The 25,916-nt window shown below is 46.6% G+C and overlaps 1 protein-coding gene across 2 annotated transcripts in view; it reads right to left on the bottom strand.

Annotated features, from left to right (window-relative positions):
- Positions 1–2,199: 2,199 nt before the first annotated feature.
- LIN52 (lin-52 DREAM MuvB core complex component) overlaps positions 2,200–25,916 on the bottom strand; it is an 84,017-nt gene continuing 60,300 nt past the window's right edge. The window contains exon 6 of one of the 2 annotated variants that reach the window (XM_064460392.1): positions 2,200–2,903. In XM_064460392.1, coding sequence (XP_064316462.1) covers positions 2,878–2,903 — 26 coding nt within the window. In that variant the 3' untranslated portion in view covers positions 2,200–2,877. Of the gene's footprint in view, positions 2,904–17,094; positions 17,196–25,916 lie in introns of those variants that run through there. The other variant, XM_064460389.1, reaches the window with a different exon arrangement.

Genomic DNA, 25,916 nt, shown 5'->3' with positions numbered 1-25,916 from the left:
GGAGGGAGAGACGAAGGGATGGAGAGACGGACAGACAGACGGATGTTGAAAACGGGGTGACCTGGCTACCCCCCTCGCATGAAATGTTACAGATCTGGGGTTTTGTAAGGAGACAGAATTTGGAAAGAGCTGCCTTCCTCCCCTCAAAATCACCAGCGTCTCTGGTGAGCAAAAGGAGCTCGCAGCCCTCGCAGGGCTGCAAGTCCAGCTCGCCTCGCAGCCCTTCCAGTGCCAGGAGCCAGGCAGCCCTGGAAGAGAAATGTTCAGAGCATTTGCTCAGAGCAGATGCTTGCGGGGCTGGGCGGGTGCAAACCCAAAGAGCGGGCGCCCCTTGCCCCTCGGGCTCTGCACCCTGCCTTGGCTGTCCTGGATCCTAGTTTAGGCTAATCGGAAACTTGGTAATAGAATAAAATGTCAGCAAAGTAGAAATCAATAAGTGTTAATGCTCCAGGACTTTCACTGCTGGGCTCCCCTTTCGGACTTCCCCCTCCCACACCATCCTGTCCCTTTGATTTCAGTCCCTTCTCTAATCCCCACCTCATCAGCTCCGGGAAGGGCTGATCTGCAGCAGAAAATCCCTCATTCGGGGCAAAATCAGCTTAATTTGCAGCAATTTGTAGCAGGTCTTTGCTGGGATTTGAGTCTCAAAATTATCCCGCGGGTGGGGGCCGCAGCCCCCTGCAATATGGGCAGAGATTTCCCCGCTCTTCTGCTTGCAGAGATTTGTCTGGGGAGTAATTACAGCCGGGGGCGCGGCGCGGCCCCCGGCCCGGCCCGGCCCGCCGCCGCCGCGCCCCTCGGCCCGCGGGGCCTGGCACCGGGCGAGCGGCCGAACACGCCGCCGCCCGGATTAGCAGCATTAGCGGCCAGCGCTGAGCAACAATTAATCATTTGCTGGTAAATACAAGGGGGAGCCTCCCCCGGCTGGCGGGGAGGGAGGGGAGAAGGGGGTGGCTGACCGGCCCCCCCCCCCCGACGTGCAATGGAGCAGTGAGGGAAGGGAGGCAGGCACCCGGGGACCGTGTGGCCTCGGGACGGGAGATCAGAGCAGGCAACTTTCCTTCCGCTAATGCCGCTAATTACCGGCGGGAGCGCCGGCCTCGGCGGGATCCCAGGCGCGGGGACCCCCGGTTCCCCCGGGGCAGGGAGGGTGCCGCCGGCAGGAGTCCCCCCCTGGCAGGGCCGGGGGCCCGCAGCTTCCCCCGCCCCCTTCCCGCGGGGGGCAGCCCCCGGTGGAGCCGGACCGGCTCCAGGCTGCTGCGGTGCCGCTTCTACACGGCGGGGCGAAGGTGCCCGACTCCGCAATCCCGATAATCGCGGGGGACGCGTGCCCGAAGGGGAGCATTATCTGGAGCGCAGCTTGTTTTCCAGGAGAGGGAGAAATGACGCGGCGTGGAGGCAGCTGTTGTCACGGCGCGTTTAGGTGTCGGGTTAGCGCTTCGCTTGGCACCCCGTGACCTTCTTGGTAAAAAATTAGCTTGAGGTGAAATCGGAATTACACACATTAAATGAATTAAAAGCCGACTAATTAGTGGGTCTGAAAAATTCAGCAGGGAATCGTCCACTGGTGGAGAAGTTTTGAAGATGGGTTGCCTAGAGATGGGTTCTTGGTCCATACTGTGTAATATCTTTGTGGCGACTCAGAAGAAAATACGAAATCAATGCTGGTAATGATTCCTACTTGACATAAAAATTGGTGGAGTGATAAATAATGATGGGAACAGGTCAGTTATACTGAGCAATCTGGATCATTTGGCAGGCTCCGCTCATTTGAACAATATGTGATTTTAATATAGCCAAATGCAAGATCATACATCTCAGAACAGAAAATGAAGGTCACAGGATGCTGCCATGGAAAGCAGTGGCTCTGGGGAGAATGCAGGAGATGTGGCACATAATAAAAACTACACGTGGATTTTTGGTGTAATCTCCTCTATCAGACCTATGCAATTTTTCGATGTATCGGCAAGAAAATATTACCTAGCAGGTTGAGGATGGTCTCGGCGTCCCAAGACCGTAACAGATTCATACTGTATCCCCTTCTGGTGTCTGCATTTCCAAAAATAACACCAAAGAACTGGAAACTATTCACACAAGAGCTTCAGGAGCAACCGTGAGCTGGAAAACCCACCGTACAGTGAGAATTAAGCAGCTCAATCTATTCAGCTTGTTAGGGAGAAAATTAGGAGGTGGCTTGGTCACCCTCTGTAAGTAGTTAGGAGAGATGCTTTTGGAGGGTGGAAGGTTCTTTAATTTATTAGACAAAGGCATAACAGGATTCAGCACTGGAAGGTCAAGCTAGCTAATTCATAATTAAATTAATTAATTTAATTTAATATAAGTATTAATATAAGGCCTGGATTTTTCACAGTGAGGATAATTAGTAGAGTAGGTGAGATATTTTTAAAAGATCATCTCGTTAGAATAAAGCTGTTTTGATGGAAATGTTTTGGGTTTTGACAGAAAAATAGTTGTCTACAGAAATTCCTACAGCAATGTATTTTGAAATAGTTTGTTTAATAAAATTGTCCTGAAATGTATTTTCTCACGTTAATTTATGCATTATCATTTTATATTATTGTACTATCTTCATGTTATAGCATGAAAAATCATTGAAATCTATTTTCATTTTAATTTTCAAACTGTAAAGTACATTTGCTATGTGGTACTGAATGAATCCTGAATTGATGGAAGCTTCTTTCATTATAACACAGCAGAGAATCTTCACGCTGCCAGAAGTGTGAAATATTTCATGGGCCATGAAATTTCTGATGACCTTAATGATTTTAACATATAAAATAGGAATCACTATCTCTGTTGTCAGTCATAGCGTGTTGCCACCAACAGGTGTGTGTATGCTGCAGGCAGCGCTTGCTGTCAGCTGTTGCTGATGTCCTGTAAGACTAGTGGAAAGAAAAACTGAAACAAAGTTACAAACCAGCATTTTAAAATTACAACGTTAATTCTCCGTGGAAAGAAAATACTTTAAAATGTTAGAATTTCCCATAGTATGAGAAAACCTGATTTACAGCCACCTCTAATATTTCAGCATTAAAACTGTTTATCTGAGGAATTGCCTTTCCTGCTTAAACCTTCTAAAATACGTGCTCCAGCACAGACAAAGCTTACAGCCCTGGCATCCATTGCATTGCGCAGGGGTCTCAGGAGATGCAACCGGGTGTCCTTGCAGATGAAACAGGGAGGGAAGATGATGTGGTATGGGCCGCCCCTCCCAGCACCCTGCAGCTGCTAACAGGTCTTTGATCCATGGCACCAGAGAAGAGCTAATCCGAAGAAATTACCCCAAACATCTACAGCACAGGTGCCAGGTCTTCAGCGCCAACGGTCACCAGTGCCTCCTGGCCACCCCTAGTGACTTAATAACATGCACAGCAGACAGAGAAATGTCTAATGGAAGCCATGGAGCCAATAGAGAGCACGGTCATGGAGAATTAGGGTGGAGGGATGGAGTCAAAAGATCCCTTGTGTGGGCAACCCCTGGAGGGTGTAAACAGGTGATATTCCCAAACCAGGCTGTGTGGAGGCTCACTGTGACCCCATGGTACCCTTGCTCCTACTGCAGGGAGGACTGTTGTGCTCCGGCTGCCCAGGCATCTAGCAGCAGGTGTCAATGGCACCACTTTGGTTTGAATCCCTGGAGTCCCATCAGCCCTCTGCTTCCCCCATGGTGACCCAAAGGACTGAGATGGCAAAATGAGCCCAGGGTGCCCTTTTGTTTCCTCTGACTCTGTATTAGCAGCTGGGATATCTCATGTCTATCCCAGTTTCGGGTTGCTTGGGATAGGTCCCATGTTTATTAACACTCCCGGGCCTCTTTCTCATCCTACATGCTTGCATAATATCTTCCAATATGCATCACATTTTGTTGGAAAACATGTCCCTTTCTGTTGGAAAATAACCTCTATTTAGCAAAGCATCTCTGACTTCATCCTTGTGTGGAGCTGCACAGCCCACCTTCAAGTCAGCATGGATTTCTTAAAATGCCAGAGTGTCACTCCCCAGGCTCTTTACGACCCAACCTAGGAGACTTAAAAGAGCATTTTGACAGTCTGGGACAGAGGAAGCCTCTATCAGTGCTGCTGCTCTGGTGTGGTAAAGCACGAGCAAAGCTGGCTGACAGCTGCCTGCTAGAGGTTTGGTTTGTGAGGCAGAGGTGGAGCCCAGGGGAATGAGCCACGACGTAGGCATGTTTGTTAGGTGGAAATGGGTTAAAGAGACAAGGAAGTACTTTGTGCTGAACTGGGGTGTTTGGAGGCCCTGGAGGGAAAGTGGTGCTTGCTCCTCAGGGTTGAGGCTGGGCGAAGCCAATGGCGCAGGACATTCCACTGCCTCTCCCAGGCAGCGTGCAGGAGTATCAGCGGGAGAAGGTCCTGCACAGGGGGTGGCCTGGAGATGTCACCTGGCTTTGGTGTGCTAAAAGCCATTGTCTTCTGACAAAGGTAGGGCAGGAGTGGACTGCAGTGCTTCTGGTCCCTCTGCTCATGCCATGGCACTGCCCTTCATCTTCAGACTCCTAACAAAGCCTACGCTGAAAAATACAGCTAAACATTGCTCAGGGTATTGCAATACACTCTTAGATTTGTTGTAAATAAGCATCCTTTCCCCGAAAACCTCTGTAACAACCATCAACAAAACCAGCTTCAAAGTGAGGCTCCTCCAGAGGTTAATAACCATTAGAAAAGCAGATACCAAAACCCTGATGGAAACAAAGCAAAAAAAGGGAGAATGAAAATATGTGTTAAGGGTTTGATTATGCTTCCAGTTCACACATCCCCTAACATAAATCTAAACCTGGGAAAATTAATGGTAGAGAAACATTTCAGTAATCCCTTTACCTTTGAATCTCTGCAACAGAAATACCAAGGTGCATAATGCTTTCATGTGGGCTTCAGAGACAAATTCATAAAACAGAACAAAACACTTTTTTCGAAACATAAAACATTAATATACCTTCAGTAACTTTGGCTTGTCTTGCATTAACCTAAGGGGCAGATTTGCTACCTCTCCTCGTATTATCATGTTGAATAATACACACAGAAGCCAATGGAACTACTTGTGAGTAAAATATTACTCAAAAAGGTAAGACTATCAAAGCCAAATCATATGTAAATAATATCCTTCAAAGTCTGCTGAACATGTCTTCTCGCCACAGAGAACTAACACTTTAATTATCAAAATATAAAAATGCTTACTGCAAAAGCCCAACTGTCCAAAGTTTTTGAATTAAGTCCATAAAAAAATTATATTAGGTTGGAAATTATGGAAGGCTTTAAATAATGCATGACGCTTCTTTTTTTGAGCATTAGGTTGGCTTCAGTTAGTGTTGTCAAACCTTTTGCAGCAGTGGTGGTGGAGACGCGTTTTAATAAAAGCTGAAATTTTCTTGTAATCTTCTGATTCTTAGAGGTCTTTGTGAAAAACCACAAATACACTGAGATGCGTGGCATCATCCTAAAATTTGGCAACAACATAGAAATTACAATCAATGAATTATTTCGCTTGCAGTGACCTGTAAAGGAGACGCGTTACCTTAACAATATCTTGATCAGCTTCCTTCAAAACTGACAGTCCATCCTGGAGTTACCGACTAAGTAGGAATAAATGCAGACCCTGTGCTTCCAGAACTTACACAGACTAGCTCACCAGAATAAACCTTCATAAATATTTTTGAAGGGCAAGGTGGGCTTTCCACAGGAAAAACAAGATAATTGACCAAGACTGCATGTTACCGGAGTGACAAAGTAAACCTTCACATTTACACTTGTGCTAATGAAAGGGGGTGAATGACAGGGTAATCAAAACTTTACACATTTTGTAGTAATTAATTTCTATTACTTTTTAAATGGTTGGGGTTTTTTGATGCTAACATTCTCAGAACTGATTTTGTGAAATATTTGCTGCTTGTTAGTGCAGTTGTAATATTAACTAAATTCTAACATTAAATTCCTTTACGTCTAGAGATAACCTTCTATTTTAAAGAAGTAAAAGGTGCATTAAAGGGTAAAATAACCACCAACTTCCATCAGAATGTCATTGATTACCTCAGCAAAATGGTCTGAAGTCCATTAAATTGTGTGTTAAGTTTTCTCTCTGGGCTTTAGGCCTTTGGTCTCTCTGATCTCTACTTCTCCTTGGTAGAGCTGACTGGGGTTATGCTCTCCAGCTGCACAGAGCCAGGCTGGATACCTCAAAATGCAGCAGCTCCTGTAAAGCTGGCACTACAGTCTTTACCTAAGCTGAGGAAGCCTGTAATAATTAAAAAGGGAGAGAACTGTTCACCATACAACTGAAAGAAACTCCTCCTTAAAGTTTTCTTTGACTAAGCGGTGTAGAAGATAACAAAAACACCAACATACAAAGTGTTATTTATATCAAATGTTTTGTTTGAAATTACATTCATAGGATGCTCAGATGCCATGGTAATGAACACAGCGTAAAAGTAAAGATTAGATGCTTCAAATAGATGTTTGTAAATAATATTATATGCAAATACTTCCATGCACAACACTGCTGCACCTGAAACTTTTGGAGCCTGAGCCATGCTTGGTCCTTCTCCCCTCCTTGTTAACTCAGACCTCTCTGCAGCAAAACCAAGATCTCAGCTTCAAATTCCTGTGGAAGTGATGAACCTGATCTGATGTCACACGAGTCAATGTTACAGGATAGATCTTAGTACTGGCGCAGCTTGGGAATGAGGATTTAATTTGATGCTGGAGTTTCAGTTGACTTTCCAAATGCTGCAATTGTCCCTGAGTGATGGAGCAGACATTTATGGACTGGTTTTGGGGAAAGGATATGGACTACAGATGGTTCAGTGCTTAGAAGAGAGAAAGGTGGACCTGCTGCTGTAAGCAGTGCTATTAAGGGTGACATCTGAAGGGGGAGCAGAGCTTTTAACTCAGAAACAAGGTGTCAGGGAAGACAGCATTCATACAGTAAGCCAAGATGCTGAAGGTTTTAAATACCTGGTACCTGAGTAGAGTTAGATGAGTCTGTGACAGTGAATCACGTTTGAGTTTTCAGCTTCATTTTTCTTGTAAAAGAGTCTTTCTCTAAGAAATATCTCTAATCGTTACTGCCCACATCTGACAAGCTCCATGTTGAACTAGGGGGTAAATTTGACTTAAGCTGTTAACTGGTAGTTTCCAAACCATGTTATGAAATTACCTGCAATAAACAGTCCATTCCAGCTCAGCAGCAGACATCAACAAATTATCTTTTTCCTTGTTCTAATTTACAAGAGGAGTACAAATAAAGTAATATATTTTTTAGTTATTTAGCTTCATGCCATCGCAAGTCACAGCGGGTGATGGAGGTTTGCACCAGGAGTCCTAGCTGACATAGGTAGGTGACAGTGGGGAGGGAGGGAGCTCTGTTAGACGAGGTGGGAGACCCCCACATAGCATTCAACTAGCAGGGTGATGTAATTCTCTCTCAATTTTTTTCTGCCTCCAATACCTAGAAAAGTGCTGCAGTCTGTCTTTCAGCCTGGCTCTGGGGCATAGTTGCTGTATGCCTGGGAGAGGAGAAAATATCACTGAAAAAATAAATCCATGACAAGATTCCTGGAAAAGTCCCCGGGCACTCAGGGACTTGCTGCTGGTTCTTCCTGGTGCAAGAGGAGGAGCCAGAGCCTCTGTGCTGCTTATGATTTTATTACATCCAGCACAACATAGAAATTGCTCTGCACGACTCCGAAAGACACAGAGAGGGAAACCTGAAAAGAGTCTGGCTTAGGAACCTGGGGAAAAGGCAGCGATTCAGGAAATGTTTAACAGAAAAGTGAGAGTATAATGACACCATCATTAACATGGCTTGAAAGACAGGACATTAATGCAGCTGAAAGCTCTTGCTGGTCGGAACTGCCAGGACACCTCCAGCTCCACGGGTATATCAGCTGCTGGAGGCACTTTGACTCTGTTGACGTAGGTATGTATAATCAGGAGGAGAAAGTGGAGAGAAGGCACAAGAGGGACGGAGACCAAGAAACGAAAAAGAAAGAAGAGGGGGGTGGAGAGAGAGGAAAGAAAGGACAGAGATAAAAGGGAAACGGAGAAAGAGAGAAAATGGGGGGGAGAAGAAGAGAAATGGGGAAGGCAAGCAAGCGAGACTGTATTTGTATAATTACTGTGGATTGGCTCGGATTAAGGGCAACTAGCTATCTCTTGGTTTTTCCTTTTTATATAACAACTAATCTCCTTCTAATCAGTTATTATTAAATTATATTCCATTTTTAATTCATTCACAGATCATTGGTGGCACAGTTCGGACATCTGGACAGATAATTGAATAGAGATAATTTATGTAAATGAGGAACAGTTGTGTACAGAGGTGGGGGAGGGGAGATTTCGGCTCCTGAGGCTGTTGACCTAATGAGGAGTCTCCAAAAGCTGCCCTTGCTTCTTGAGAAGACTCAGGTGTGAGGGAGGATGCTGGGTATATTTGGGTTTTATGTTCTGGATATTAACACACATACAAGAGGCCATCAAGCCTGAGTTGTCTCACTTGACCCGAGGGTCCAACCTGTATTGAACATAATTTCTCCCAAGGCTGAAGACACTGACCAAATCAGCATCTGAGGATGTCCCTTCCCTCCTAGGAAGAGGTTGTTTCTAACCCAGATCTTTTCATCACCCCGATTCAGTGTGGTGCCCCAGCATTGTGCTGACCTGTCCATGGGGCTGGGGCAGCAGCACAGCAGCTGCTCCATTTCAGTTATCCCAGGTGGACTTGAGCAGCCCAGGGAAAGGCCCTGGGCGATGATGGTCTCTCCCAGGGAGTGAGCCCCCAGCTCAACCCACTCAGGGCAGCTGAGTGGCCTGAGCCAGGGCAGAGAGACAGAGCAGGCTTGGCTCAGCCACAGGCACACCAGGCTTCACAAGTGACTGAATGTCATTTCCCCATGCCCAGGGGCTGCTGTCTCGCAAAATTAAAATTTCTCAACAGCTAGTGACCTGCTGCCAGCACTGCTGGGTGGCTGAACACAAGCTGGCTGCCAAGCCTAGTACCTTGTGCAGGCCTAATCTTAACCCCGGGAACTATTTCTTACTCCTCAAAAATGCCTCTGTGCTCTTTGATAGACAGACATGGTCTAATCCCTCATTGCATGTCTTGAACACTGAATTTGTGAATCAGGACAAACTGATGTAGGTAGCCTTCAAAGAGAGCTTTCATGATCCAAGGCAATAGCCAAGCACCACAGAGGATCTGGACTAAAGCATTGTGTTAGCAGCAATAGAAAAAGCTTTCCCAAAATTCCTGCTTATTGTCATCTATATGGGAACTGTTAAAATGGGCAAATGGACATCTGGAGTCAAATAATGTCCAGAGAGAGAACAAAATGCGACAATGGGATTCATCAGACCTAGTGTGAACCCCTGCAGCACAGGGAGTCTACACTGAGAACATTCCCATTCTATCCAGAGGTCTCTGGTCAATAAGCTCAATAGAGCCTAGGGCACAGTTCATCTTATCTTGAAACAGTTGTCCACACTGGATTAGAGTAATTGCATCTCCATTGACTTTATTGACAAGATTGATATTGACTACAAAAGTAAAGTAGCCCATGACTAGCTTAGGTGTAGGCATCTAAAGTTAGGTGAGATGGAGCCCACTCTAAGCGAGACAAGGTATTATTCTGTTTTTTCAGTAATCGAACAGCACAAATGCATATTCCTCTGCCTCAGAACAAGGGCGAAGATTAAAAAGAAGTTCTTGTTCTGGGCTGTGGATGTATTATTTTTTTTGCTACATTTGGATGCCTCAGAGCTAGGTGCTGAAGAAACAAGCATGGTATATAATTTTATCTTCCAAATGGGGAAAGAATGCTAGACTCAGTTGCAATGGCAAAACTCTAATTTCCATCACTCTATCATAACAGCAGGAATTTTGCTGTGCATACTGAATTGTCTTAGCGTTATGGAACTGTTAGAGGAAGGGAACACCACAGATGCATTCAATGTGTGGGAAAACTACTCACAAGATTTGTTTGTCAAAATAAATTCAGGTTGAATTGCCAAGGACACAATCCAAATGAAATTAAACTGGTTCAAGTGACCTTCTTGCCTGGTGTCAGAAATACGCTGGGCTTTGTTCAGCTCTGTGGTTTATTTTCTTGATTAAAAAAAAATTCCTTTTCAGGTCTGTCCTTGAGGTTCTAATTAGCAAAATGGGAAATTGCCACTGGGAAACTTATTGTGAATTTTCAGATAGGAGTTATCAATGAGAATGAGAATGCAGGTAGATGACTGTAAATAATAGGCTCTGAGTGTAACTGTCAGGCTGGGACAGAAGTTCTCCAGCAAGGAGAGTTTAAATCTGCCCTTCTTCAAGTCTTCATAAACAATGGAGAAAGCAGACCAAGCTGTATATTAATGCCATTTGCAGATGATACTGAGTTGGAAGAATTTGTGCTCATCACAGGGAGAGAACCAGAATGCTGCAGCGAAAAGAACATAGGTGGGAGGCAACTCAGCAAACTGTCATAAGGGGAAAATCTCAGAACCAAAAATAGGCCTGACAGACAGACAGCTGGACAGTGAGAACAGCTGGAAATAATAGTTTGGTGTGATCACAACATATGTTTGCAATATGACAAAGTTTAAGGTTTGAGACAGCTCCACATTCAGAAGCATGACATTGTAGAGCGGCCCATTAATGCTATTAGCTCTAATGTTAAGACTCAAATTTTTTGTGCAGTCTTGCACATTTGTGTTTTAAGGAAATACTGACAAACTGAACAGAGTCTAGAGAAGAGGAAAGAAAATGACTGAGAACTCATGGTTTTGGTCTGTGAGTCATGCATAGATCTGCCTGACTTGCTTAAGTGGTAACTAAAGGGAGGGGAGTAGTAATCCCTCAGCTACCAGAAAGGCACAAAATCTGATTTGGGCTAGCACCAGGAACAGGAGTGGTAGTCACTAAGTGAAATGTAAATCACAGACCACCCGTGCACAGGATAAAGGTGAGAACTGAGAGGGGCTGGATGTTATAGACTGATACATTCCCCCAGAATAACTGGTAGAACTGTAGGAGCTCTGTCATGGGGAAAATTTACTAGATTAGATGTTGCCCTTTAACTGGTGGTAGCCACCAGTGCCCGACACAGGAACTGTGCAATGCTGCTGACCCCTTGCATCCTGCATGCTTGGCTTGTACGGGTCCTGGTGAAGGCATCTGCATTGCAGGAAAGTCCTGCACCATGTACCACAATCTGCCCCAATCCTCCTCACCCTCTTCCCAAACTTCTTTGACATGTTTTCCTGCAATATTCTGTATACCTTGTGTCTTTCCTGATACTGCCCTTCCTTAAGCATACTGAGGGCTGCTGAATATCTTAGGGTCTCAAATAATTTTTCCTTATGAGCTTTAAACTATTCTGGTAACTGCTAATATAGTCTTTTAAGAAGGGACTATTGCATTTTTAAATCATATTTTATAATATTAAGCCTCCTTTTCTGTTACAATAGAAAAGCTTCTTAAGAAAGGGAGCATTGCTGTGTGTCCTACCCATATCCAATCTGGAGTATTGTATTTCCTTTGCAAACTTATTCAGTAGTCAAACCTCCTTGACATTTATCTTTAATAATGTTTGAAATAGTTGCTTTTAGAACAAACACAACTGTGGGACATTTACCTCCATTTCATCTCCAGTTTCCCTCACTTCATCATGGACTTAGTCAACTGCATTTCCCAAAGGAGCGGGTGGGCTGTGATGACACTGCAGACTTGGACATAACTGACTCTCAGAGAGCTTTGAAGACCAGAGCTAATAGCCTGGCTTGGCAGACATTGCAACGTGAGAATCAGCACAACAACTAGAACACAAGGCTGAGGTGCTCATAGTGGCCTGAAGAAAGATGGAGGCTGGGAATGTGTCCACATTTAGTCCCAGATACAGTGAATTTAAGTCTAAGGCCCATCTGGCCAAGGGACCGTGATCCTCTCATGGTCCCTCTCTCATCTCAAAATAAATCATGAAAGCCTTTGCTCTTCTCAGACAGACAAGGGTGTGTGGAACATCAAGTGTGATACAAGGGTATGATACATCCTGGCTTGTATCAAGGGTAGTGTGGCCAGCAGGAGTAGGGAACTGATTGTGCCTCTGTAATTGGCACTGGTGAGGCTGCACCTAGAATATTGTGTTCAGTTTTGGGCCCCTCAGTACAAGAAAGTCATTGAGGTGCTGGAGTGTGTTGAAAGAAGAGCAATGAAGCTGGTGAAGGGTCTAGAGCACAAATCTTCTGAGGAGCAGCTGAGGGAACTGGGGTTGTTTAGCCTGGAGAAGAGAAGGCTGAGGGGTGACCTTACTGCTCTCTACAACTACCTGAAAGGAGGTTGTAGCGAGGTGGGTGTTGGTCTCTTCTCCCAAGTAACTAGTGCTAGGATAAGAGGAAATGGCCTCAGGTTGTGTCAGCGGAGGCTTAGATTGGATATTAGGAAAAATTTCTTCACTGAAAGGGTTGTCAAGCACTTGAAGAGGCTGCCCAGGGAATTGGCTGAGTCACCATCCCTGAAGGTATGTGTCGCTTAGGGACATGGTTTAGTGTTGGACTTGGCAGTGTTATGTTAATGGTTGGGCTCGATGATCTTAAAGGTCTTTTCCAACCTAAACAATTATTTGATTCTATGATTCTACTCTATGAACAGGAATGCATGGGGCCAAGGAAAGAAGGTGACAGAGGACAAACATACAGACTGAAAACAGCTGGGAATACAGAAAAAGGGGCAAGGAAAAATTTTCCAACCTTTACTTGATACTCCATTACTTGAAATTCCATTACTTGAGGTGGATACTTATTCCAGCCTGATACATTTCCAAAATCTCCCCAAGGAAATGTTGCAGAAATAGCTACTTCTATTAAGGTATATAGGTAGTTTATAGTAAGTCTTCAAGCCACTGATTGATTTATATTTCCTAGCAGGGAGGATCCCAGAAGATGGTAGGGGCCAACACTTTGTCCATCTCAAGGGTTTGGTCATCTCTTAGACCTCCATCATTTCTCAGGTCTCCATTCTGTCATCATTCCTGGTTAGTAAGCACATGCTGGGGTGTGAGTGAGCAGAGCAGTGATGTGCTCAGTGAACCAGTGGCACTTCCTTATGCCTCATGCTTCTCCATGTACTTCCATCTCCAATATTGCTGAAGGTTAGATGGTGGATGGCAGAAATGAGGAGATGGACACCTAGAAAACTAGGACTGGAAGGGACCCGGGGAGGCCATCTCTTCCTCCTCTCTGCCTTGTGGCATGGCTGGCTATATCTGTCTCATCCTTGACAGGTGGACAAATACCTAAGTAATCTCCTCCAGCGTCTCCTTTGCAGTCTCTCTCCCCTGCCCTCATTTTTCTTAATTTTGCTCCTAATGTCTAATACAGACCTTTCTTGCTATGATTTCCTGGGGTCTTACTGCCTGCCATGGGCACAGAGGACAGATTTTTCCTTCTCCCTTTACAGCTTTCATGCCTGTGGATTTTCTTTTATCTCCTCTCAGTCTTCCCTCATCAAGTTACACAACTCCACTTCTTCCAGTTTTTCCTTGCAGGACATAGATCATTCTTGTTGCCCTCATTTAGTCACCCTCCAATGGATCCACATTGAAAGGCAATGCCAAAACTAGACTCAAAACACCAACTGAAGTCTCACCAATGCTAATTAGAAGGAAAGTTAATTTCCAGAGGTCTTGACAGCTGTAGTCTTATTTATTCCTTACAGTAGGATGTTTGCTTTTTTGCAACAGCATACTGTTTTTGACAGGGCTTGTAATCCATTCTAACCCCTAGTGCTTTTTTTGGAAGAATTGCTGCCTAACAAGTTGTTTTCCAACCCCTGTTTATGCATTTCATTTTTTCTGCATCACTGACATTCTTTGCATGGTTTCTCACTGACTGTCATCTATGTTTTTTCAACCATTTTTGCAATTTGCCAAGACGATTTTGAATGCTAAGCCTGTCCTCCAGTATACTTAAAGTGCCTTCCAGGTCTGTGTCTTCCTGATGTGCCCACTCTCTCTTTTGTCATCCATGTTGTTAATTAAATCAGTGAGTAGAACCAGATCCATAACAGATCTTCGTGGAGCTATTCTCAATATATCCTTTATTTTGGTAGTAAACCACTAAGGACTATTCACTGAACACAGTTATTAAACTAATTTTTTATCTCTCTAACAGTAGTCTCTGCTAGGTTATATTTCCATACTTTACTCATAAGGATATCTTTTGAAATGGAGCCTAAACAGCTTACTGAAGTAAAGACACACAACATCTTCTGTTCCTTCCTTATCTCAAGACCTGTTGCCTTCTGACAGCAAGAAATTAGAGTGACTGGAAAGGACTAATCCTTGACAAATCCACACTGAATGCAATTGGTTGTCTCATTTGCCTTTGATATTTAGAAATAACTTGGTGATTTATTGCAGAATTTTAATGGGAGTTAAGCTGACTGGTCCATAATTACCCATCACCCTTTCCTTCACTTTCGAGTGATGCCTGTGGTTTTCCTGTACTCCACCACATCTCTACAGGTTCTGGAAGTCAGCCGCTACTGACTCTGAGACTGCTGTAGCCAAATCTCTAAGTACCTCCAATGAAGCTCATTATGCCCAATAAATCTGAATACATCTAACTCAATTACATTATCTCTACCATACTCTTTCCTTATTCTCTGCCAAGATCTTACCTCTTTATCACTGTTATTAGTTTCTCTAATATTATCCTCTGTCAATAATTTTCACTCCCTGTTGAGCAGCGATCCAATATTTTGCTTAGTGTTCCTCTTGCTACTAATGAATTTACAGAATGATTTCTTGTTCCCTTTGATTATCTTGCTACTTGCAAACTTATTTTATGCTTGGCCTTTTAATTGTTCCTGCATGCCTCTGCTGTTCTTCTATATCCACCTTTTGTGCTCCAGCCTGCTGCTTATCTTCTGCATCCTTCCTTCACAGGTGTGAGGTCAATGGGGAATTTGTGAACTAACCAGGTTGTTTAAAAAATATTTTTTCCTATTTTACTAGGAGGCTGCCCCTGCTGGAGCAGAGAAGGACAAGGTGGCTCAGATAAATAAAGCTTGTGCTGCACGATCTTGTTGTCCCACCTTGTGCCAGTGGAAGAAGGTTAAGGGGCAGGTTGCAGGTTGGCAATTGGATTGAGAGATGCCAGAGGCAGGGAAATGCAGAACAGCTTTTTCCCACAGTTGTGTTTGTTGTAAAAGCAACTATTTTGAACATTATTAAAGATCATAACCACAGCTCTAATGACATTTGTTTGAAGGCAGTGTAGGCTGCATGCTTGGGTTCTACAGCTTGAGGCGTTAGCCCGCTACTCCAACCTGGGTGAAGCTAGTTGGTCTGACCCTCAGTCCACTGACTAACAGTGCTGGGAGTGGGTGAGTTGAGGAGGGGTGGGAGACCAGGCACCCAGGGACAATGCCAGGGTCCTGGCATGCCCCCGTGGTGTCGCCCTGTCACCTCTTGCTATACCACCACCAAGCCTTGACAAAGCCAGGGGCTGAGTGCATGGGCAGAGGGCTTGGGGAGATGCCAGGGTAAGGTCCTCCTCAGCGCTCTGTCACATCACCTTGCCAATGCTGCCCCAGTCTTCTCCAGCACCCTCTTTATACTCCCCCTTTTGCCCTGACAACAGGTCCTCCTCTTCCTCCTCCTCCTCCTGACACCCTGGGGATCTATGCAGACAGTTCCCCACCCTGCACTCCTCATTAACACCCCTCCAAACCCGGCAGGCGCAGACACCCCCAGCAGCTCCTTTCCCCTCCAATCCCCTCCCCTTCCCTTCCATAATCTATCTACATATTAAAATGAGTTTGTCCCTGATTTACATGCATAAGAAGGGATGTAATAATGAGGACGTAGATTAGAAGATTTAGCACAATCGTTTGTGTAGATTGTGTCCCATCAAAGGGCAGCTCTGACGAGCCGAGATTAAGGAGCAAACAGCTGCTGCTGGAATTCAGTCCATTTGTTTGCTGTTTTCTCTCTTGACTCCAGCAAACAGTCTCATTAACATGCAAGTGATTTGCCCCTTAAGCCTTTTCCTGTTTATTATTGGGGGAGTTGCTGACAACGGCTTTGTAGAGTCCCTGGCCCAGTTCTGAGAGATCGACGTGCAAATCAAGATTAAAATGGGAAGTAATTAAAAACAAAGAAGGGGCCACCAACACCTTGGTCCCCTCTTCCTTTTGAGGGGCCTTAAAGTTAGGGCACCTGGAGAAGCTGTGGGGCGGGGGAAAAGGGAATGCTGCCCACCATGCCTGTGTGCCCCGGTGGGTCCCTCTCAGCTGGCGGGCAGGGCTCTCCCTTTCTCCTGCTCTCCTCCACTCCCCCCCTGCCTCCCCCCTCCTCAAAATGTCTGGCTGTCTACTAAACTCATTTGCAGACTTTGCTTCAACGGCCCCATTTGGCGGCACCTTCCATATGGTCCCAGCTTGCTCCCCGCCACAGCCTCAGGACGCTGGGCAGCGCACCCTGCACCAGCTGCTGCCTTCATGTGTGCAGCCCCTAGCCCAGGGCCACCAGTGCCCACTGCCCCCTAGCAGTGGTGTCCCCATCCACCACCGTGACCCCACCAACAGGCCCTGCTGCCTTCAGCATCCATGGTGGGTGAGGGACTGGGACACACAGGGATCATGCAGCGGCCACACTCATGGCATGGATGGTGATGCACTGAGGGCTCTTCATGCAAGGGTCTCCTGGAGCCACCCTGGTTGTGAAGGATAGCTCAGGTCACTGGAGCAACTGGAACAAATCAGCACGGTGTCTGTATTTCAGTAGCATTCAGATTCAGCTGGGTAACTGCCACGGCTCCAGGTGAATGCCACTGGTGCCCTCAGCACCTCCAAGGTGGCACAGCACCAACCAATGCCACTCCCTGGGCTCTTCTGCCTCTTTGTGTCTGGGCTTTTAGCTGCCCAGGGCTGGCCAGACCCTGCTTGGAGGTGGCTTTGTGCTGACGCGCTGCTGGTGAGAGCACAGGGACAGCGATGGTGTGGTCATCTGCTGGCTCCCTGTGTCTGGTGCACCCTATCCGCAGCTGGCTAGGGATGCCTACTGTGAGGGATGGCACGAAGGATTTCCTAGGCTGAGAGGGAGAGTGTCACATAAATCCCCTGCAAAGCAAGCAGCATTTTCTCTCCATTTATCAGAGCACTTGCTGTATCCCCTGCAAGACAAGTAAAAATAAAATGAGGCCTAGAAAACTTGCTCTGGAAACAGTACTGGTTATTATCTGTGTGCCTACACAGACAAGCAGGGACAGATGTGCGTTTGCTCTGGCTGGCAGCCGGCTCCAGCCTGGCAGCGTGGAGCTGTGCTGGAGCATCTCCACACCCAGCCTCATGTCTTGGTCCCCCTCAAGGCCCCTGGCTCAGGCACAGCTGCTCCAGGACCCAAGGTGGCTCCGGCCCAGGGACACAGCACGCTTGCACCTTGCTAAGCAGACGTGCATGCACACAGGTACACTCTACCCTGAGTGCCAGGATGAGGCTGCTCAAGAAGTGCTACCATACAACACTGAATAGTTATGAAATTTGTGACCTCCTTTCGTGGTTTTCGTAAGTGCCTGATGTTGACAGGCTGCTGTGCACCTTTCTGTGGGGCCCAGGGCCAGCAGGAGCTCAGGACAGGCAGACCACTCTAGGCTAGCCCAAAACCCCTGGCCTGGGGGGCTGGCCATTGTTTTTGGTGAGGTTACCCAGTTATCACTGAAGTTAGTTTCATGCATGACCGGGGGGAGGCTGCAGCACTGCAGACTTGATCGCAGATTGCATTGTAATGAACAGGTGTAGGCGAACCATGATGCGCGTTTTAAGTACTTTCTAACCTGAGTGCTTTATTTTTATAATCTTGGGGTAGAGCTGCACAGAGGGTTGGTCAGGAAGAGCTCGCTCTCCTCCTCGCTCCAGCTAGCTGTCAAGTCCAGAGAAGCTCACAGCTTTTGTAGAATTGACTGTTCAGAGCAGCAGTGCCTTGCCCTCAAACCACTTCTGCTACTTACCAGGGCAATGCAGCAAGGAACAACCAAACCAAAATGTGTCCGGCCTTGATGTTATGGCATTGCGCAAAGTAAATGAGGTGGTGGTCATGACCCTTACAAACACCCAGTACTGCATACAGACAGAATGACAGGCAAGTTTTTGTGATTTCCCTACTGTTGTTTCTAATTCATTGACCAAAATAATTAATGAAATAGTTATAGCTTTTGCTTTTTCAGACTCAGAAAATGGCAGTTTCACAGCTCACCCAGCTTTTTTTTTTGTGTTTGTTATGATAGTGGCAAGGGGGAGAAGAGCATTTTCCCAGCTGGGGCACTACCTGCAGGACAGCAAAGTCTGGGACAGCTGAAGTGGCCAGTAAGGTTCAAACAATGTCAGGGATAGGAATAAATATCTATCTTTTTCTGACTCGTACCTAAATAGCTGCTGGATTCCTCTGATCTACTTTGGTGCTGCTCCCGTACCCTTCATTCTCCTCTCCAGGATGCACCTCGCCAGCCAGTGACCAGGCTCCAGGGGTGCTCCCCTAAGAGGTGGCCATCTGCAGTCCCAGCCAGGCCCTCTGCTTCCCCAGCGAGGCAGTGCTCGGCTGTACAGCGCCTTGCACGCTCGCCCGCCATGCAGCCCCATTGGCAGGGAGGTCTGCAGGCAGCAGCTGCAGCAGCAGCAGCGCCCCCCCAGCAATAACTCTGCCTCTCTCAGCACGATTTTTCGGTCCGCAACAACACAGCCCTGTTGCAATTGATTTTCAGTGGATCATTGAAAGCTGCTCCATCAGTCTAGCCCTAACAGATTTCTACTGCCTGCTTCGCTGTTGTTTTGGGTTTTTTTCATTTCGATAGAGTTTTGGTTTGTAATAGAATAAAGTTTCTGTGGCTTGGGCATTTATCCTCATAAACATCTGAGCCCTTTTTGCTCAAACACAGCACAGTCAAAGCAACCGCCTCTTCCTTGGATGGAGATCAGATGTGGAGAACTTCACACTCCCAGACTGAAAGAGTTATGAGTGATTAAGAAGGCAGCCGATAATAGAAATGCTTAGTCAACCTTGATGTAAGTCATTTGAGTGCTCCAGATCTAAATGGGAATCAGCCAGTGAAATCAATGTGCAACTGCAGCATGCCCGTAAATAAAGAGGGAGCTGCAGGACAGCACTGCTTGCCGCAGCTCATGTCATCATCTGCAACACCATCACACAGAGCATCTCTCCCAAGCTGGTCCTTGGGAATATGCCGATGGACCCCAAAGAGTGGGGCCAGTGCTTCAGCCAAAGGAAGACATGTGATGGAGGTGGGGAGGGATAGAAGAAAAGCCCTCATAAATTGAGGAACATGATGATACTGGGGTGGTTTCTGACTCCCAAAAAAAGAGCTGTCTCCCCAGGAGGGTCTAGAGATTTGCCCTGAGATTGCAGGTGCAGGGGAAGCTCTGAAAAGTGGTGTCTTTGCCAAGGAGACAGAGGGGACACTGAGTCCCCAAGCATCTCATGGGCTCCTGCATTATGTGTGCAGAGGGGTCCCCGCCCAAAGCTCCTGTTGCCGTAATAAACACTCAACTGAGAATAGGGCAGGCAGAAAAAAAAGAGGGACCTCGTGGGTCCAGCTGCAGCATGTGCCACTGCGTGAGCTGGGAAGGTGGGGGAGTCTCTAATCCCCCGGGGCCAGGCCAGCTGCCAAGATCCGGCTCATTTCCCAGCATGGCAGGACTGCAGCCCCCCTCTCGTCACCCAAGGACACCCTTCCAGGGCAGGGGCTGCCTGCAGCCTCTCTTCTCAGGGCTTGTGCTCCAAATAGGTGCAGGCACAGAAATACCACATTTGATGTGCACCTTCTCTTAAGAGGTCCAGGGGACTTTTGGGCCTTGCATAGACAACTAGCAGGGTTGAGGGGGCAGGCTGCATCTCCCTAACTTGCCCCTCTAGTTACTGGTGGTTTCATGCACCATCTTTGCCAGGCCTGGGCTGGGCTGTTGCCTTCTGGACACAAACAGAGAGATTTTTAATCAAAGCCACTCCAATGCAGGCAGCTTCTCTCTTCAGAGCTAAGAGATCTACTCACCCACCCTCCACCACATTCTTCTTCCCTTGACTATGATTATTGTTGCATTACTGTTGCTATTATGTCATAAATTGACGTCTTGTGTTCCTGATTGTTATCCAGGGATTCTGCTCTAATCTTGACGATTGCTAATGCAGTGTAAATCCAGCGGGCTGGGTGATAATCTGGCTACATAAAAAAAAAAAAAAAAGGACTTTCTAGGCATAATCAAAACCTTTCACTTTAATATTGTGCACAATACTTTTACTGTGAAATTGCATTTCCCTCAGCCCTTCTCTGCGCTCAGAAAGGCCCTGTGCTCTCTTTGCGTTTAAATAAAGCACAGGGCGCAGGATCTGGCCCCCAGCGCAGCAGAGAGCAGTTCACGTCCTGTGCTCCAGTGACATCTGAAAGTTGGCAGGAGTACTGCTCCCTCCCCAGCCCCAGCAGGGAACGCCTCCCCTCCGCCAAACAGAGCTCTGGAGGATGGGGGTTTTTTGGGTTGTGTTAATTTCACATGAAAATTAATGCAATATGACTCATTTGTATAGGTAGTAGTTAATACCCATTGAATCTCTATTTTCCATCTACATATATCTTCACACCATTAAGCAGGTGCGCTCATAACCAAGGTGAGCCTGAGTCAGTGAATATGAGGTGTGTTTCAGTCCCCCTTCTCAGACTGACATTAAAAGCACAGGAGTGCAGAAAGCACGGCAAACCAGGGAGAGAAAATGCGGATGGCAAGTTGATACATTAAGGCACAGTGGCACAAATATTAAGCAAGCAAAACCCCCACCCGACACCCACGCCACAGCTTTTTGCAGGCCAGGCCCCCCAGGCAGCGCCTGGGGGCTGCCCCACGCTGTTGGGGGCAGGAAAGCCTCCACTCCTCACCTCCGTGGGCCCCCATCCCTGTGCCCCGCCACCACGCTGCCCCACAGCGGCAGGCCTGGGGCCGGGGGGCGGCGGGGCCCCGGGCGCCCGCAAGCGGGGCGGGCGCCCGGGTGTCGGTGGTGCAGCGTCCGGGAATGCGCCGCTGATCCTAACCAAGTTTGCCAGCCATGCTTTTCTCATGGCTCCCGCACAATGGCCCGTTTTCTGCCCACCTGCCGATTATGCTTAATTAGGCGAGGAGTTGATTAATTTGAGGTAATTGACAGCTAATTACAGGCCTGAGGGCTCATTAACTTGACGTCCTGTCTGAGGGAATCGGCTGGAGGGGGTCAGGTGATGTGCAGCCCCCCTCCAGCACCCGCTCACCTGGGCGGCCCGGGGATGAGGACAAGCGAGGCCGCCCCGTGGGAGCTGGGATGCTGCAGGGCCATGGCCGCAGGCGCCTAGGGAAGGCAAACACCCCCAGAGGGAACATGGCATGAGGGATGCTGTGGGGCAGGAGGGCTCCTCTCAGTGATAAAGAAGGCTCTGGGTGAGAGGAGTTTTGGAAGTTGGTAATGGGGCGGGGGGCTTACGGAGCAAATGGCCAAGGATGTGGGTAGGAGGGGAGGGGGATGTGGATGGGGTGAGGGCTCCCAAGGCTGCGGTTCGCTGTAGGGTTGGCCAGCAGACCCCACGATGCCCATGGCTCCAGTGGGGGTCTGTGGTGGCGGAGGGCTGCCACAAGTCCATTGCCCCAACAGGAGCCCACAGCAGCTGCTGGCAGGCTGCAAACACCCATGCTCACGGTACAGCAGGTCTTTGCAAGGCATCATTAGTTGCTTCATACTTACAGCAGAGAATACAACTACAGATTGAAAACACAGGGAATTTTTTCTTTCAATAAGGCTTTTCTCAGTTGCTCTTTACTGTCTGCAAATCATGAGACAGTAAGAGAGCTGTTTGCCTAATATCCTATATGTCCTCCCTCATCGGATAATTTGGGCATGTTCTCTGGATTTACAAATTTATCCTTATCTTGCCCTTCTGGAGCCAGTGGGATCCCTGCACAGAGAGAGGCTAAATGACATAACCAAAGTCACACTGAAAATCTAAGAGCTGAGTCTAGCTTTTTCAAGCCCTAAACCCAAGCTCTGACCATAAAACCAGCTTCACCATATTCCCCAAGCACAAGGCAGGATACCTGAACATGACTGACACCTGCCAGAGGTCTGGCCTTGCAGCCACTCATCTCCTGGGGGACAGGCAGCTGCAGTGGAATGCTGACAGGTCTCGGATGTTCCTGGCAATGCTGAGGAGAGGGGCAGGGGAGGCCTATATACCTTGCTGCTGTCTATTTATGTCAGGCAGGATGTGGCTGAAGAAATGTGCTTGAAAGGTCACAAAGGGATGGCCAAGGTCTGTGGTGGCTTCTTGGTGCTGTGGGATTGCTAACCACCATTAGAATCCACCTCATCTTGCCCCAGACATGGTACATCCTGGATGTAACAACCGATTATTCAGCTTCGTTCAGGATGCAGAGGTAAGCCAGCATAGAAAGTGGCAGAGGGGTTGAATTAAAAGTAAAGCCATGCCTGTGAGCAGAGCAACTACAGCACACCATAGTAGCTGGACTGTCCTAGGAGCCACAGGCTCCATACCAAGGTACTTTGCACTGCTGCTGGGCATGAAGGCTTGGATAACTGAAGTGGAAGGAATGGGATCTCCTGGCAAAATTGCAGACAGCTCTTCCTGGGTGCCCATATGGAAGTCTGATGAAGAATCCCAGAAATCATCTTAAACCACAATCTGACCTGACCGCTGGCGCTCTTCAGCCAAAAGAAGCTGCATCGCAACTGCAGCCTTCTCAAATGCTTCCCTTCACCCACTGGCATCACCCCTCTGCCTTACTTTGGCCTTACTTCTGCCTGTGGCTCCTATGAAAGCACTGTGCTGTCCTCACATTCTTGGTGTGATCAGAAGGGATGATAAATAGCTAGAGGTGTCTCATCTGCATGTTGCTGACAGTGGATTTTAGAAATCTGACTAAACAACTTGCTTCGATATCCTGCTACTGCATTTCACAGCTAACATACACACTGCCCTTTATCGCTTTGAAAGGCACTGGGGTTTCATTTTCTAGGCTCTCTTGTTTAAATTTCATGGAGCTGGGTAAAGCTGAGTTGTCTTTATGGCAAATATTATTTAATACCCTCTTCCCATTTGTTGTTCCTTCTTTCTACCCTAAATACACCCAGACTCGGTGATGATTCACGGTATGGAGGCCAAATGGACCCATGTGATGAATAAATTTTGCTCACCTGCTCAGAACCTCTCCCATGTCTGTCTCTTTCAGGAGAAAGTGTCCATAATTTAAGCTGTATTTGAGAAGAGAACGCCCCAACAACCTTTACTATGGAATTTGTCACTTAGAACCTGGGAGAGGAGTTATTTGGAGAGACCCAGGCAAGTATTTTCCTCTTTTTATCTCTTGATCCATTGTTGAAACTGGCTAAACCTTGGTCATTTCTCATCTTGACTATTACAAGGCTGTTGCCTTCTAGTGTAAATACAAAGCCTATACGTTGGTACAATGGTATTAACTGTTAGGTATAGCACTGGGCCACCTAGTAGTGAATATCTTTTCTGTGTTGACACAGATTCCATCAGTAGTGCATGAAAGTCTCATAAACAGGCATACATTTAACCATATACATTTTCTATCAGATCACAACGTTATCATCAGTTTAAAGATGGAGCACTAGGACCCAGGTAGATTAAGTGGTTGCCTGCATTTAACAGGATGCCTGAGGTAGATCCAGACAGGAAATGGGCATTCTCTGTGTTTTAACTCTCTGAACCTTTAGAGCTCTCTCTTGCTACAGAAAGCCTCACCCACCAAGCACCGCAGTATGATGCTGAGTGCCTTTCTGAAGGAGGAATGTTTCATGGGGACCACGACTCTTCCAAGGCCTAAGCTTTAGGAAAACTTAAGTTTTTCGATACTGAATATTTGCCTGAATTCCCAAGTCATAACTAAAAGCCAGAAGCCCCACTCAACCGAGTCAAGAGCTCCTGTCTATAAGGAAATTGCTGAGTCCAGGCTTAGGGGGTTAGTTCTAGTAGCAGGAAATATTACACAGCTGTAAACCTCTGGGTAGGCAGCAACAGATATGGTCCTTGAGAGACTGGTAAGTAGCCTCACTAGGATTGTCACATCAGATCGATGGATCAGGATAGTGTAGGATCCTTCATTTGAGAGGTGGTTCTTCAGAGCCATCCACGCTATAGCGGTATATTTGGACTTCAACTGATGTCACCTCAGCTGGAAAGACTGGTTACTGGTATATGTTCATGACAATTTATTAGTATTTGAATACAGGTCACTTGGACATCCAGAATATGAATATGTATGTCCAGAATCCAGGACATACAGAAAGAGTCATCCCCTTTCTGTACTAAGTCAGTGGATGCTGGAGAAAAAAAAATTGAAAACTCACCAGTACTCAAAGAGAAGTATATAATTCTGATGGTCTGTTTTACAGTAATAGAAGTGCAAATATTCCCTATGCAAACTACATGCAAGCTTTCTAAATAAGTTGGCAGAATGGAAATTATTGCTGAGATCAAAGACAGGGTAACCTGTCTGTATTTAATTTGCTTTTTATCTCAGAATTTTTGGCTTTGGAATCCTCTGGCTCTTGGGACTCCAAAGAAGAGGGGAAGGTCTCAGCAAATCATTGGTCAGTGGGAGCCAACTCTACCTTGAAAAGCAATCTGGACTTCCAGCAGGTTGGAGTGTTTTAGGAAGTCTCCAGATTTCAAGGAAGAGGGTAAGATATTCCTACTTCTGATCATTACCAAAGTAGTTGCAAGGATGCAGCTCCTGATGTCCATGCCAGTGTAAGATGCTGCATCAGCCATCACGTGAAGCAGTCATCTGTGCTGCCTGGACAAGAACCGTGCTCAGATGTGGACTGGTGACATGGCTTGTTCTTTCTGGGGTACCCTTTCCATTGCTTTCCTCATTAGACATCGCTCAGGCCATTTCAGGAGGAAAAGCGTTTGCTCTAAAATACTAAGATTTTCTAGAATCTTCATCTGTTCTTCTCTGATTTGGCAGACATGAGCTGTTGTTCAGCACTAACATCCCTGGACCATGTGTCCTGCCGTGGATGCCTACCTCATACCTGCATTTGCAGCTGAAGCTGTGTCTGAACCTGTTCACAACACTATTTGTAATCAGTGACTTTTTTTAAAGCAACCTGCTGATTCTCCAGTGTCTTAATTTAATTTGGGTACCTCTGTGGCATGAGACAATACAACAGGCCAAGAAGACGACTCTGAGCCCAAGGAGTATGAATGTCCGGAGGGAGGGATTACTTAGCTCTGAGTTTTCTGAAATAATTCCAGCTCTTTTTCTTACCGAAGATAATTTCTGTAACACATGGACGGAGTGGCCACCAAAAATAAGCTTTTCCTATTAGGTCTAGCCCTGGAAGTCTTTTTTTTTCCCCAGATACACAGGGTTTGTGTGAATTAACACAAAGCTGTGATGCCAACAACTGCAGCTGGATGAAACATTGCTTTAAAATCCATATCATAACTACTATGTATGTATATATGCCCATGTCTGTGCATGCGTATGTTGGCACCTACTCTGCAGAGGCTGGAATGACAACTCTCCCAGATCTGTGAGAAGGCTGGTAGTAGCATCACTGAATTTTAGGTCAAGATTCTGGTAAACAGCTTCAAAAACTACCTTAGCCCATGGCTACACCAACCAGGTCAACTTCCTAGTTCTGAAGTTCAAAAAAAGGTATTTTTCAGGTGCTGCCTGTGTAAGTGACATAGCTCCCAATCACCAGCAAACCAGCCTGTATTTTACGCTTATATGAGACCTCAGAATTTAAATTCTATACTCACAACCCAAATGCATGAGAATTTATCTTGTTTTAGGTTAGCAGAAGAAATAGC

The sequence above is a fragment of the Phalacrocorax carbo genome, chromosome 9, assembly GCF_963921805.1.
Source record: "Phalacrocorax carbo chromosome 9, bPhaCar2.1, whole genome shotgun sequence".
Classification (NCBI taxonomy): Eukaryota; Metazoa; Chordata; class Aves; order Suliformes; family Phalacrocoracidae; genus Phalacrocorax; species Phalacrocorax carbo.
Note: the sequence above shows the minus strand (reverse complement) of the source record. Positions and strands in the feature narration are given on the sequence as shown.